Source organism: Microtus ochrogaster, chromosome X (genome assembly GCF_000317375.1).
Source record: "Microtus ochrogaster isolate Prairie Vole_2 chromosome X, MicOch1.0, whole genome shotgun sequence".
In the NCBI taxonomy this organism is placed as follows: domain Eukaryota; kingdom Metazoa; phylum Chordata; class Mammalia; order Rodentia; family Cricetidae; genus Microtus; species Microtus ochrogaster.
The window spans coordinates 48773898-48785986 of record NC_022026.1 but is presented as its reverse complement, the minus strand read 5'-3'; the positions used below and the strand labels follow the sequence as shown (position 1 = coordinate 48785986).

Here is a 12089-nt window from a genome sequence, read left to right as displayed (position 1 = left end):
AGAGAGAGAGAGAGAGAGAGAGAGAGAGAGAGAGAGAGAGAGAGAGAGATTGGGGTGGGGAAGCACATGAGAATATCACACAGGGCATACTGCAAAAGTAACCTCATTTGAGCTGCCTTTTAAGGAAATGAGGCTCCTTTATGGCAGCCATCAGTAAGTACCTGAGCATTAATACAGTAATGACTGGGAACAGGCAGGAAATGGAGTTATTAATTCTCAAAGTGCAAGCAAACTATGCACTCATCATTATCTGGAATGTCTATAATTGTGTTTCTGTGAGTACTTTTAAGGTTTCTAGCCTGCCTTATACTTGATAGTGAAAATTGCGGGATGAAACGACGGAGAAAGGTAATGGACACTCTACCAACACTTGGCCTTCTTCTAAAACAAGCAGAAAGTAGCCAAGCATTACAAATCATAGCACAATCCATGAAAATCAACATCTTCTACCCTCCCGTTCCCAAATCACTAGCTAAGATAATCCTTATGTACTATGTATGCTCTTTTCTCCAGTTCATAAGTAAAGAACTGAATGCTAAAAAAAAAGGAGAGGTAACTCTCTCAGGATGCACAGACTAGAGTCACATTCAACCTCATGTCCTGCATTGAACATAGGGACTTAGGTGGTATGGAAATCTCAGTGAACTTTGGAGAGTGACTCATGGCATCTCGGTCGACACCTAGCCGTTGTTCTCCGACCCAGTTATTTGGCTGCTAAGGCCACATAGCCAAAGAACATAGTATGCTGGGAAAAACAGTCAGTGCAGCTCCCGGGGCTTCAGAAACACATGCCAGCTCTTGACCTATAAAACTGAGACTGTGGTCACACTGGTTTATTCTAAAGGCTTCTCCTAGTTCTAAAAGTCAATGTTTCTATACCTGTTTATAGGAAATGCTAACCAATCTCACCATTAGGCACTACCAAAGAAAGCCAAGCAAAGTGGTTCACATCTGGAATCCCAGCACTCAGAAGGCTGAGGCAGGAGGACTGCTACAAGTTGAAAGGCACCTTTGGCTAAACAGTGAGTTCTAGGTCAGCCTTGACTACAGAGCAAGGTCCTTTTTCAAAACATAGAGAAGAGGAAAACGGCAGGGATAGGGAAGATAGAGGGAGGAGGGGAGAGCAAGCGAGCAAGACTGACTGACTGACTGACTGACTGACTGAATGAATGAATGAATGAATGAATGAACAAAAAGATGAAAATTTAATTTCAGGCTATCCTGGACTACATAGCAATATCCTGTCTCAAACAAAACAAAAACATTTACCATTGGAGGGGGTTGTCAAAGTCAAGAGCAACTATGGAAAAGTTATGTGCAGTAAGTATACAATCCAACCTAGTAAGGACAAAGTGACATGAACACAAAAGATGCCAAGTAAGAACAAACAAAAATCTGACCTAGTTCTGTAGGCTTACCATTGAGTCAAGTTAACACACCTAAAAATCAAGAGAGTCACTAAAATAAAAGATAGCAGTTTTTTAAGAAGAAAGCTCACAGGAGCAAAAGAAATTCAAAGATAAGTCAGCGATGAAAAGAAAAATCTAAAGATCAGCAGAAACTCTATTGTAACCCTATTTTTAAAGAACCGTGGGTTTGGAAAAGAAGTCCAAGAATAGCTGTAACCTACTTTATGAAATCACAAACCTGAGATCTTTGTATAGCCAAAGAGGCCCCCAAACAGACCTTTAAACAGATAGAATAAAAAAGAAAAGTCAATCCATCCGTGAACAAAACCATAGGGGTACCATGTTTGATTCTGGTTGCTCTGATTGAAGACAGGACAGCAGCAGCAGGACAATCAATGTGGCCACAGAGGTTTGAATGGTGATGTTACTGTTTTATGTACCAAAAAAAGATAAAGACCCTTCAATCTTTAGAGATGAAGGACAAAGTGAAGAACAGAGAAAATTTATGAAATCACAAAAGGTGCAGAAATGTAGCCAAATCTTACAAGAATCCCTGAGGTTTGAAAGAGATCTGGTTTGGGCAGTAAAAGGATGTGTGATAGTACCAAGAGTAGCTAGGGTGTACAGCTTATTTCATCACATTCTTTATATAATAAATACTGGAAATTTTGGTTCAAGACCCCTTATATACGGAAATCGGGTTCTTGAATTTTAGAATTCATGAATTCTTTTTTTTATAGCATCAAACAAAATGAGAGAGCAGTGTAAAGTTTTCGAGTCTCTAAAAATAAGAATGGAATCAACTAGAGGGAAGACTAGATGATTACCTAAACAGTTCCTAATAATTAAAGAAATAAATACGCTCATTTCAAGAAAAAAACATTTATCTATAGGAAACAAGCAACAAAAAAGAAAATGCCAGCAATCATATTTGATATAAAAGAAGAGAAATGACTTAACACCACCCCACCCTGCCCCGCAATTAAACGTGGATGGCCGCACAGCTCACTGGAGTTAGCCATGTACGGAGGCCATGTGATAAGTAAGGAGAATGTTTCATTCATCAAAGAAAGGTCATAGTCCAAAGAATTAAAAGAAAGGTCAAAATATAAGTAAAAAAATAAATTCTGATTACATGTTCTCCTTACATTTTAATAGACAGTATTTTTTATTATTGCTATTCTAAAACCATCTAGTTTAAATTGGTATGCCTGGATTGCTCAATAAACTTGGGTTTATGTATTATATAAGAATGATGACCCAAGGCCAGTGAGATGCCTCAAGGTTGGTAAAGGTGCTTGCCTCTAAGATTTGACAAAGTGTGTGTGTGTGCGTGGTGGAGAGATGGCTCAGAGATTAAGAATATTTACTCTTCTTGAAGGACCCTAGTTTGATTCCCAGCACCCACATGGTGGTTCACAACTACCCATAACTCCAGTTCTAGGGGGATCCAATGTCCTGTTCCTACCTCCATGGGCACTGGACACATACAGAGTATATATTCATACATGCCAACAAAGCTCTCATAAATACAAAGTAAAAATACTCCTAAAACAATTTTAAAAACTTAGGCATGAAGACAGGCATATTAAAAGGGTGAAAACTGACAAAGCCTTTTGCTACATTTTGAGCTAGAATGCAATTTTACTCTAAAAACTGACTTTCCTGCTTAAAAGACAATATCCAATTCTCCTAAGATATTAAAAACTAGCATGCAGCTGCTATTATGATTAAAATTTTATTTACTATAAAGCAAACTTATTTTCATAATTTCAGCCTTTTATTTATGATAAAAAATTTGGGTCTTATTTTAAATAGCAATCAGTTATTCTGGGACAATAAAGATCTTTTGCACAAAAAGTGGTCTACTTGAAAATATGTTTTAAAATAAAATAATAATATACTTTATTTTTAACTTAAATTTGAAATTAAATAATTTTTTATTTAATTTATTAGTAAATTAATTAAATTAAATGTCTATTTAAATTAAATTTAAAAATAAAATATTTCAAAAATATACACAAATTTTTGGATCCATATCATCTTAACAGGACAGTAAGACATTATTATAATCTTCAAAGCAACCAGAGGGTGGTACATATTCTTAAACATACTCCCTGTATATCATCAGCTAGAGAATATTTAGAAACATTCATGTGAATGGTAGTCAGACCAAGGACGGGTCCCATTTCAACTAAAGTTTAACATTGCTTTTATAGAATTACTTCATTTATTTTCTCAAAGATTTGGAAATGTTTCCTTTAAAATAATTTAGAATAATTATAATACAAATTTTCATAATAACTAATAAAAAGAATGGTTGAGGGCTACGGGAAAATGAGAACAATATTATCCGAACACTCATTTTTTATTATAATAGACCTGGTTGGAATTTAGAGACTAAAAGAAATTTGGAATTATAATAGTTTACAAAGGCGCTCAAAAGACAATCTTATCTATATGAAACTATTTACATATAACTCAGACTCCAAAAAGTTGGTCAGCCGACCTGTACCATATTAAGTTTGTACATATTAAGTAAGGCAGTATTCTTGCTAGAGGAACAGGGTAAAGACATACATAGAAGACAGTCTGCAAGCTTAGGTCTACATGAGACACTATGACCAAAACAAATTGTTTTTGAAGGTCTGCTGACACTTTCTCTTTTTCAGCTTGCCAATGCAACCTTAAAGGCGAATACAGTCAGAAGTCTCCACACACACGCAAGGGTGGCGCTTGGATCTTCTGCTACAGTCACCATTTTTGGATCAGCATTTGTCTCTGGATCGCCTGTCATTAGTCTAAAGTCACTGCTCAACGAGCCTATTTCCAATGGTCTCACAGTGGGTCAGACATGGGCAGCTGCTTCCATTAGATCCCAGGCACATAGTTCCAAGCTTCTCAGTGCCTTCCTTTAAGACTGCCCTCACAACTACTCAGGGGCCTGGGTAATATGCATGCGCTCCACATCAGTAAAACATCATAATCCAGTTCTAACCATAATGCTGTGGAAGCTCTCCTAGGAGGCTTTTGTGAGCAAGCCCTCTTTGTTATTTCATGCTTTCTAAGTATCTGGGGTGAGGGTAATGCGACTCTCCATAAATATAGAAGCACGTGTTTAAAGTGCTTAGTCAGTGTGCACCAAGGAAGCTGGGCTATGTTGTCTATCTTCAGACTTCGCATTAGATAGAGGCTGATGCTGGTACTTTTTATCTGTTTTTCATATGGTAGGTTGCAACTCAATGTCACAATGCACTTTTTTCTCAAGATTTTCCATAAACCAGGGAAAACAGAAAACAGAGAATGTCATTAACACAAGATTTCTGTGAGAGTTTTTTTTTTTTGCTTCATTATATGTATATGGAAATGGGGCTAGGGTTTAAAAAGTATTTTTACTGGGGTCTCTGTACTAAAAATTGGGAAGAACTGCTGCCTAAGCCTCCTCAAAAGCCATGTGGACTTTCATTACCAGCCTTTCTTTGTCTGGGTAAGAGTTAAGAGCTAAGGTTTCTAAACTAATGCACTAGTAAAGTATTTTATTTGAAACTTTCTTTCCCAGCAGAGAATTTTAAAGCTCCAATTGAAACAGTCTAGAATTGTGTTCAAGGCCCCCAAATGTGGTATTTCTTATTGAAAAGCTTTTAGTCTCTCAATCCATGGCCCTAAACATAAAATGTTCTCATCTCTATACCACCTCCCACTTATCCTTGTATTTCTTGCTGTGCCTAGGAGTTGGAGAACATAGTGACCACATGCTGAATCTTTTTCAGCACTCACTCCAGATGCATTTGCTTTTACTCAGCGTTCCACTGGAATCTACATAGATTACAGGTAAACATGTGGTTAAGAAGATGTCTGTCTAGCCTTTGGAGCAAAATGTCCACCCCTGAGTGTAAATTAAAATAGATGTTCTAATATCGTATATTTCAAAGTAAAGCATGCTGATAAATAAGTTACGCTCGCTCCTGAGATTATGATATTAAAATCACAAGGCTAGGGTCTAACCAACTAAACCCTCCCTGTCGCACTTTATATTTACAAAAATATTACAGAAGTAAAATTGCATACATACCTTCACTGTCCTTAAATTTCTTGATTGCCACAATTTCATGTGTTTCCTGGAAAGGAAAAAGAAGCAGAGGTAAGAATCATTCCCTAGTCCCAACTGGGGATCCCAATTATCTGGGGACAGCAGGGCAAAGACACAGATCACCATCTCCATCCACCATTTCTTTCTTTCAAATTCCTCTCTTATCACCCTGCAGACATTGTCAAGGATAGAGAAAAAAGGGGAGTGATAAGAGGTAAAGAACAGACACTCCCATGATATGCATGAAACATAAATCTGAACTGTTAATGTCTTCAAAAGTACAGGTTGTAAAAGAAATAAAAACAAAGAAGATATCCAGAACTATTCATATAACAGTTTGGTATATTCCTTTCAGAATTCTTTTTCTCAACTTGGAATCATAATAGTGTACGCTTTGTTATATACTGTGCATGCCACTTCATATTGCCTAAGTAACGTGCACACCTGTTGGTAAATAACTGTTTAAAGCTCCATTTGTAATAGATGGTTATTTAGACAGTCTATCAATGAACATCCTCCGATAGGGGCATCTTCACTTCCAGAGCAAATGCTCTGGCTATAGTGATACAGATGGCTCAAAGGCCACAAATGCTGAAGGCTCCTAAGACATACTCCCAATCACACATACCACTTTCACAGTTCCCTTGAGCAATGTTTAATATCCAGCTCACAGTCAGTGCCAAAACAGTTTATTATTACTCAAACGAATATATTTCTAATTCAATGTTAACAGCAGGTAAGGTTTTTAAAAATTTTAATTACATTTGGTTATCTATTGGGAGTTGGGGATGCATACCACAACACATGTACAGATCAGACAACTGATGAGGCCTGGTTCTCTATTTTCATCATGGAGGTACTGAGGACCAAACTCAGGTTGTTCAGTTTGGCAACAAGGATCTTTATCCATTAGGCCATCGTGCTGGCCCTGACTAGAGAAATTTCCTATTATCTGCTACATAAAATGAACTCTACCAGGGCTATTTATTTGTTGTTTTTTTTGTTTCTACTGATGCATGGGTGAAAACTTGTTGCCAAACTGAAGGTTATTATACTGTAGAGTATAATACAAGATCAATTCTGATTTAACTGGCCTTTGTAATTTATGTTCATCATTTTTGTGCCACAAGTCTGTACTTGAACATCGTGGTTATTCATTCATATTTATGCATTTTGATATTTTAATGATTTCATCCCTTAAATCTTTAACCAATTATAATTTACTTTAGTAAATGTGGAAGTGAGCAACTTCAGATTTGATATAATTTCTAAATGTTGAATCAATTTTCCCAGTCCCCTTTAGTGATGATTTGTAACTGTTGTATCTTAGCATCCTTACAAATTCTGAGGTTACTTTCAGAGCTTTCTTGTCTGGTGTAGGCTATTGACCTATCTATTCTTATGCCAGAACTCCTTTAAATTACTGGTACCTTAAACTTTTACATTAATATGAAGTTCTAGATCCTGGCTTTCTTGTTACTTGGCTGAATAAAACTAAGAACAGGTTTTGGCTGTTAAGCCGAACATAGCTACATGCATACAGGCTATTATGTCAACTTATTTACATATTCAGTGGCTTCGCATTTACTAAAAGCCCGTTTCTACAATGGTTTTCATGTAGTTAAATACTCGATTTGCATTAGTTTTTGTTCCGCCACAAATCTATCTCTGAATACTATTCTGAGACACTACCCTATTTTCCTATTATGTGAACACCCTCAGCCACCCTATTTTCCTATTATGTGAACACCCTCAGTCGTGCAGCAAGCAGGCAGACACAGAATTTATGGAATAGCTTGAGATGTGGCTTAGTGGTAGAAAGCAAGCTTAGCATGTGTGAGACTAAAAGAGAAATGTGAGAAAGAAGGAAGGGAGGGACGGATGGAGAGACGAAGGGAGGATTCATTAATTTGGGGGAAGCAAATCTTGCATTCTTACAGATTTTTCTGTATGCTTGTAGCAAAACCCAGGAAAGTGCCACTCACATCACCAGCATTGGAAATCTATATGCCTATTAAGACTGAAATGTCTTGCAAGAAATCCATATAATAGCTATTTTTTTTCCAAGAGAAAAAAAATGAGAGGATTTAAAAGAAGCTTTGCTCACGCTGGGGAGATAGCTTAGTTGGTAAAGTGCTTTTACCACTCAAGTATGAGGGAGGCCTTGAATTCAGTCCCCATAACCCCTGGTAAAAAGTAAAGTGTGGTACCATGAGCTTGGAAACTCACACTAGAGAGGTGGGGACAGGCACATCCCTGAGGCCAGCCTCGCCTACTTGAAGAGCTTCGTGCCAGTGAGAGAACCTCTCTAAAATAAACAAAATGGATGGCGTCTGACGGAATGACACTGGAGGTTGTTGCCTGGCCTCTCTCCCTATATCCCAAACACGTGCATTGCCCCCGTCCCACGAAGACCAGCTGTTTTCTAACATAAATTATACTGACAGCACAGAAGGCTCTAAACAGGGAGCAAAGAACGCCATAATGGTCTCTGGTTTTGAGATGTCCAATAAGGCTTGTATCCCTTAGATAACTAGATACCTTAATTTTTATACCTTAATTTTCTTAGATCACTTCTTTTCCTTGATGTAAAAAACAACTGAAATCATCTGTCTATATTCTAGAAGAAATCCATGTGTCTGAGGTCTGAATTAATATCTGAAAAGTATGGGTGTTCAGATTTTCTTCTAATAACCTTAAATACTGTTTCTACCCTAACCTTTCTAGTAATTTCCACTGTAAACTTTGTATCTTCCAGGTGTACCTTTCATAACTGCTGAATCAGTTTTGCTCAGCATTATGTCACCACAAACTACTGGGTCAGGCACATAGTAGATATTTGACATTTAGTGACCATTCCGTGAGTGAATTATTCAAAAGCTGTGAATTATTCAAATGTAATCAATTTCGTTCTTCATGTGCTCCATTCTAGGCTTCTTAATCTTTCCTTATGTCAGTCAAGTCCTGAATTTATTGCCTTGGTTCGGTTTCTTCTACACCATTCAGGGCCAATCTCGACTGTTCCCTTTCAGGTGACAGAGCAGATGCCTTGACTTCATCTGCTTGTTAGACAACAGTCATTTTCAAGGCTGCCTGTTGCTTCTAAAGCTCAAGGGAACATTTTCACAGCCCTCCTCTCCCCACAGCCCGTTTTTAACCTCATACTCATTACCAAGATGGAAAGAAAGTCAACACGACCGGCATCTGGCAGCAAACTGAGTAGATGGGTTTTTCAGCCACCTGAACTTCAAATAAAGATGGATGTACTCAGAGCTTGATCTCAAAAGCGATGCCTAACAAACACCCTGCTCAGTGAGCTGAGCTGGTTTGAACTCAGACTCTCTTGGAAGGGTTCTCTGAACAAGAAGCCAAATGAACACATTTACTCTTTCCTGTGGAGGCTCCGGCCACCTTGGTGCTGGCGGCTCCCTCACTTCTCTGTGGATGTTATTATGTCTCTCCCAAGCCTTCTCTATTTCTTGCCTTACTTTATGTATTTGGGAGCCGCTAGTCTCTGAAATGAACTGGGAATATGGATGTTAAATGGACTACTGGGGAACTGAGAACTCGGGTTGCTAGGTGAGATGGCTGCCTGTCGGCAAGTCTCTTTAGACATAGGTGCAGCTCTTTTCCTCCTCCCTTTGGCTATTTTTTGCCTCAGCTAGTTTCAGAAAGTGTAATAAATAACATGACATTCAAGACTGCGTTTTAATCTACTCTTGCTAATGAAATTCTCCCCGGAGTTTGTCACCAATCTTTGGATTTTTTTTTTAATTTACAGAACTATTAAAAGTTTCTGTTTTTCTTTGAAAATATTTCATGGGTTCCTAATGGAGAGGCAGGAGGTGACATGTCAATTGTTATTACTATTTCTACCATTATCCTGTGATGGTATACATAATAGAGGTGTGGGCAAGGAAGAAAATGCATGAAAATGACGGAAGAACTTGTGCTTTAAATTCAGTTTATTCCCAAAGCATGCCATTGCCCCCACAACGTCTGCAACAGAATGTCACCAGCTGTAGTTAGCAAGATAGACATAATCTGTTTCTTGTTTCAGTGTCCTGCTCTATTTTTAAAATGAGGCGGTGCGAAGCAGACATTTAAAGCAGTAAACTAAGAATGAGATAAAATATATCAACGATTCATTAATGGTATTTCCATCCTTTATTCTTTCTCAAAATTGGGCTTAAAGATTACTTTGGAATGCAAAAAAAGAAAGATGAGATAATTTTTAGATAAGGGTTTCTGGATTACACTATCTCTATATTGAGGCATTTAATGGTTCCTAGAATAAGTTTTCCTCAGTGAAAGGAAAAAAAAAATCAAGCAGGGTGTGGTGCCACAGGCTTCTGGTTTCAGCATTTAGGACTTAGAGGCAGGAGTTCGGAGACCAGTCTGGCTTACATGAGACTCTGCCTCAGAAAAGAAAACAGGCATGAAAAAAGGTATGTTATGAGTAGGAACTAATGAAAAAGTACCTGGAAGGCCTGTAGCTATTCTTGCATCAAGATCTCAACTTCATTCAAAAACCAAACAAGCCTCCAGTCATACTGGACAGAGAGACTCGTGACTATGAATTCACCCCTGATGCTGAATATCTAAAGCTCCCAAGTCATTTTGCTATCTAGGTTAAAACACACACCATGCAGCATAATACAACAGTCATGGATTAAGCTATTACAAAGCTTATACTCTAATTAATTTTCTAATTATTCTCTGAGGAAGCCCTTTCTTAGGATAAATGCTTTTCTTTGAAGATCCAAATATAAGTAATACAATTTGATAACCAAGGTATTTTAAGTCATGCTACATTTTATATGCAAAGAGCTCCATTCGTCTGTGCTTACACACTCACATGCCCATTCAGTAGAATCAAAACCTTATAATCAAAGATATACTTATTTTATTGACCAGTATGGGACCTGAAAAAAAGCAAATTTACTTACTTTTTCTTAAAGGCAGGAGCTCATGTAGTCAAGGCTAGCCCTGAACTCCTGATCATCCTGACTGTACCTCTCAAATTATGGTATTATAAGTATGTGCCATAATACAAGGCTTTATTTTAGATTACCATTTTAAATATTTTTTTTTGTGTGTCAGGGCCCCATGGTAAATATTCCCCAAGGATTATTTCATGCAATCCTCAAATCACAATTCTGAGGAGCTTGTCTTGCCCACTTTAGAGATGAGGATACTGAAGGGAACAGATGAGAGGAAAATAACGACACAAGCACGAAGAGGCCATTCAGAAACCCACAACTGTGCATGCGAAGCTAAGGAAGAGAGATGATGATGCTAAGTTTCATGGTATAAAAGTAAAAGCTAAAAGTACCAAGGACACATAGCTAAAAGATAGAAGAAAGGCAATTTCAAACCCAGTTGATTCTGGATGTCATTTTGGAAGCATGGTAGTGCTCTACAGTCTTTTCTAACATCAAATGAACATGTGTTGTAAAAACGAGTAAGTTCTAACACACACACACACACACACAACACACACACACACACACACACACACAAAGTACACCTACCACTTACCAAAGATGGATCATTATCTCATTTAATTCTATGTTTTTCTGAAAAGCATCTTAGCACTAACAAATATTTCCAGATAGTTTTCCAACCATAGCTGTTATTATCTATCTATCTCTATCTATCTATCTATCTATCTATCTATCTATCTATCTATCTATCTATCATCTATCTTCAAGTAAATATATAAATACTTCAATATTTCCATCATTTTCTCTCACTTTTATGAAAACCTTCAAAAATAACACTGAAATTGTGTTTTACATAATGAGTAAAATTATAAAATGGAAGTAAACTAAGGTATGAGATGAATTCCACAGCAGGTGGACTACACAGAGATATAAAATATTTTATCATTGTATACAATGATAAAAGCTAGAATATATGACCCATATTAGATTTCTGCCATTGCTTGTTTGAATGAAAAGCTGAATTTACCACTAAGTTTAATTGTTTGAGACTAAACACGAAGGAAGCAATCGAGCATAGGCAGGAATGAAGATATCCGAATGTGTCAATTAACAAATGCCTGCTGGCTCTCTGCTATGGGTAAGGCTGTCTGCTGCATCCATGTTTGACACGAGGGGAGTAAAGGAGGCTGGCTCGTGTACATGGAAGCTTATAACATGCTGTTTAACAGTACGTGAGAGTTAGTTGAAAATGCAGGAGAGAAGTTGAAAAATGCAACAGATGTTGTATGAGATATAGCACAGGAACTGAAAACAGGTTAATCATGCAAATGTACAGACAGAAATGTACACTCCTTTCAGATTTGGCAGTCGATCACATATTGGGCTTTTTGCCTTTCATTTCACCCTTGCTTTTTGTAATGTAAAACATTACAAATTTAGCTTCGCTCATTCCCAATTGCCTCTCTTCAGAGGTGATTTTTTGAAGCAAAACAAAACATTTTTGCTGTTCATTTACTTATTGTGATGTTGGTATCAGTGCTGGTGTTGGTGCTGGTGGTGGTGGTGGTGCTGGTGTTGGTGCTGGTGTTGGTGCTGGTGGTGGTGTTGGTGCTGCTGGTGTTGGTGGTGGTGGTGGTGGTGGTG

At 37.7% G+C, this 12089-nt stretch overlaps 1 protein-coding gene across 2 annotated transcripts in view; it reads right to left on the bottom strand.

Annotated features, from left to right (window-relative positions):
* Cdkl5 (cyclin dependent kinase like 5) overlaps nt 1-12089 on the bottom strand; it is a 195819-nt gene that overhangs the window by 72159 nt on the left and 111571 nt on the right. For both annotated transcript variants that reach the window (XM_026784762.1, XM_013350568.2), the window contains exon 4: nt 5482-5527. In XM_026784762.1, coding sequence (XP_026640563.1) covers nt 5482-5527 — 46 coding nt within the window. The remainder of the gene's footprint in view (nt 1-5481; nt 5528-12089) is intronic.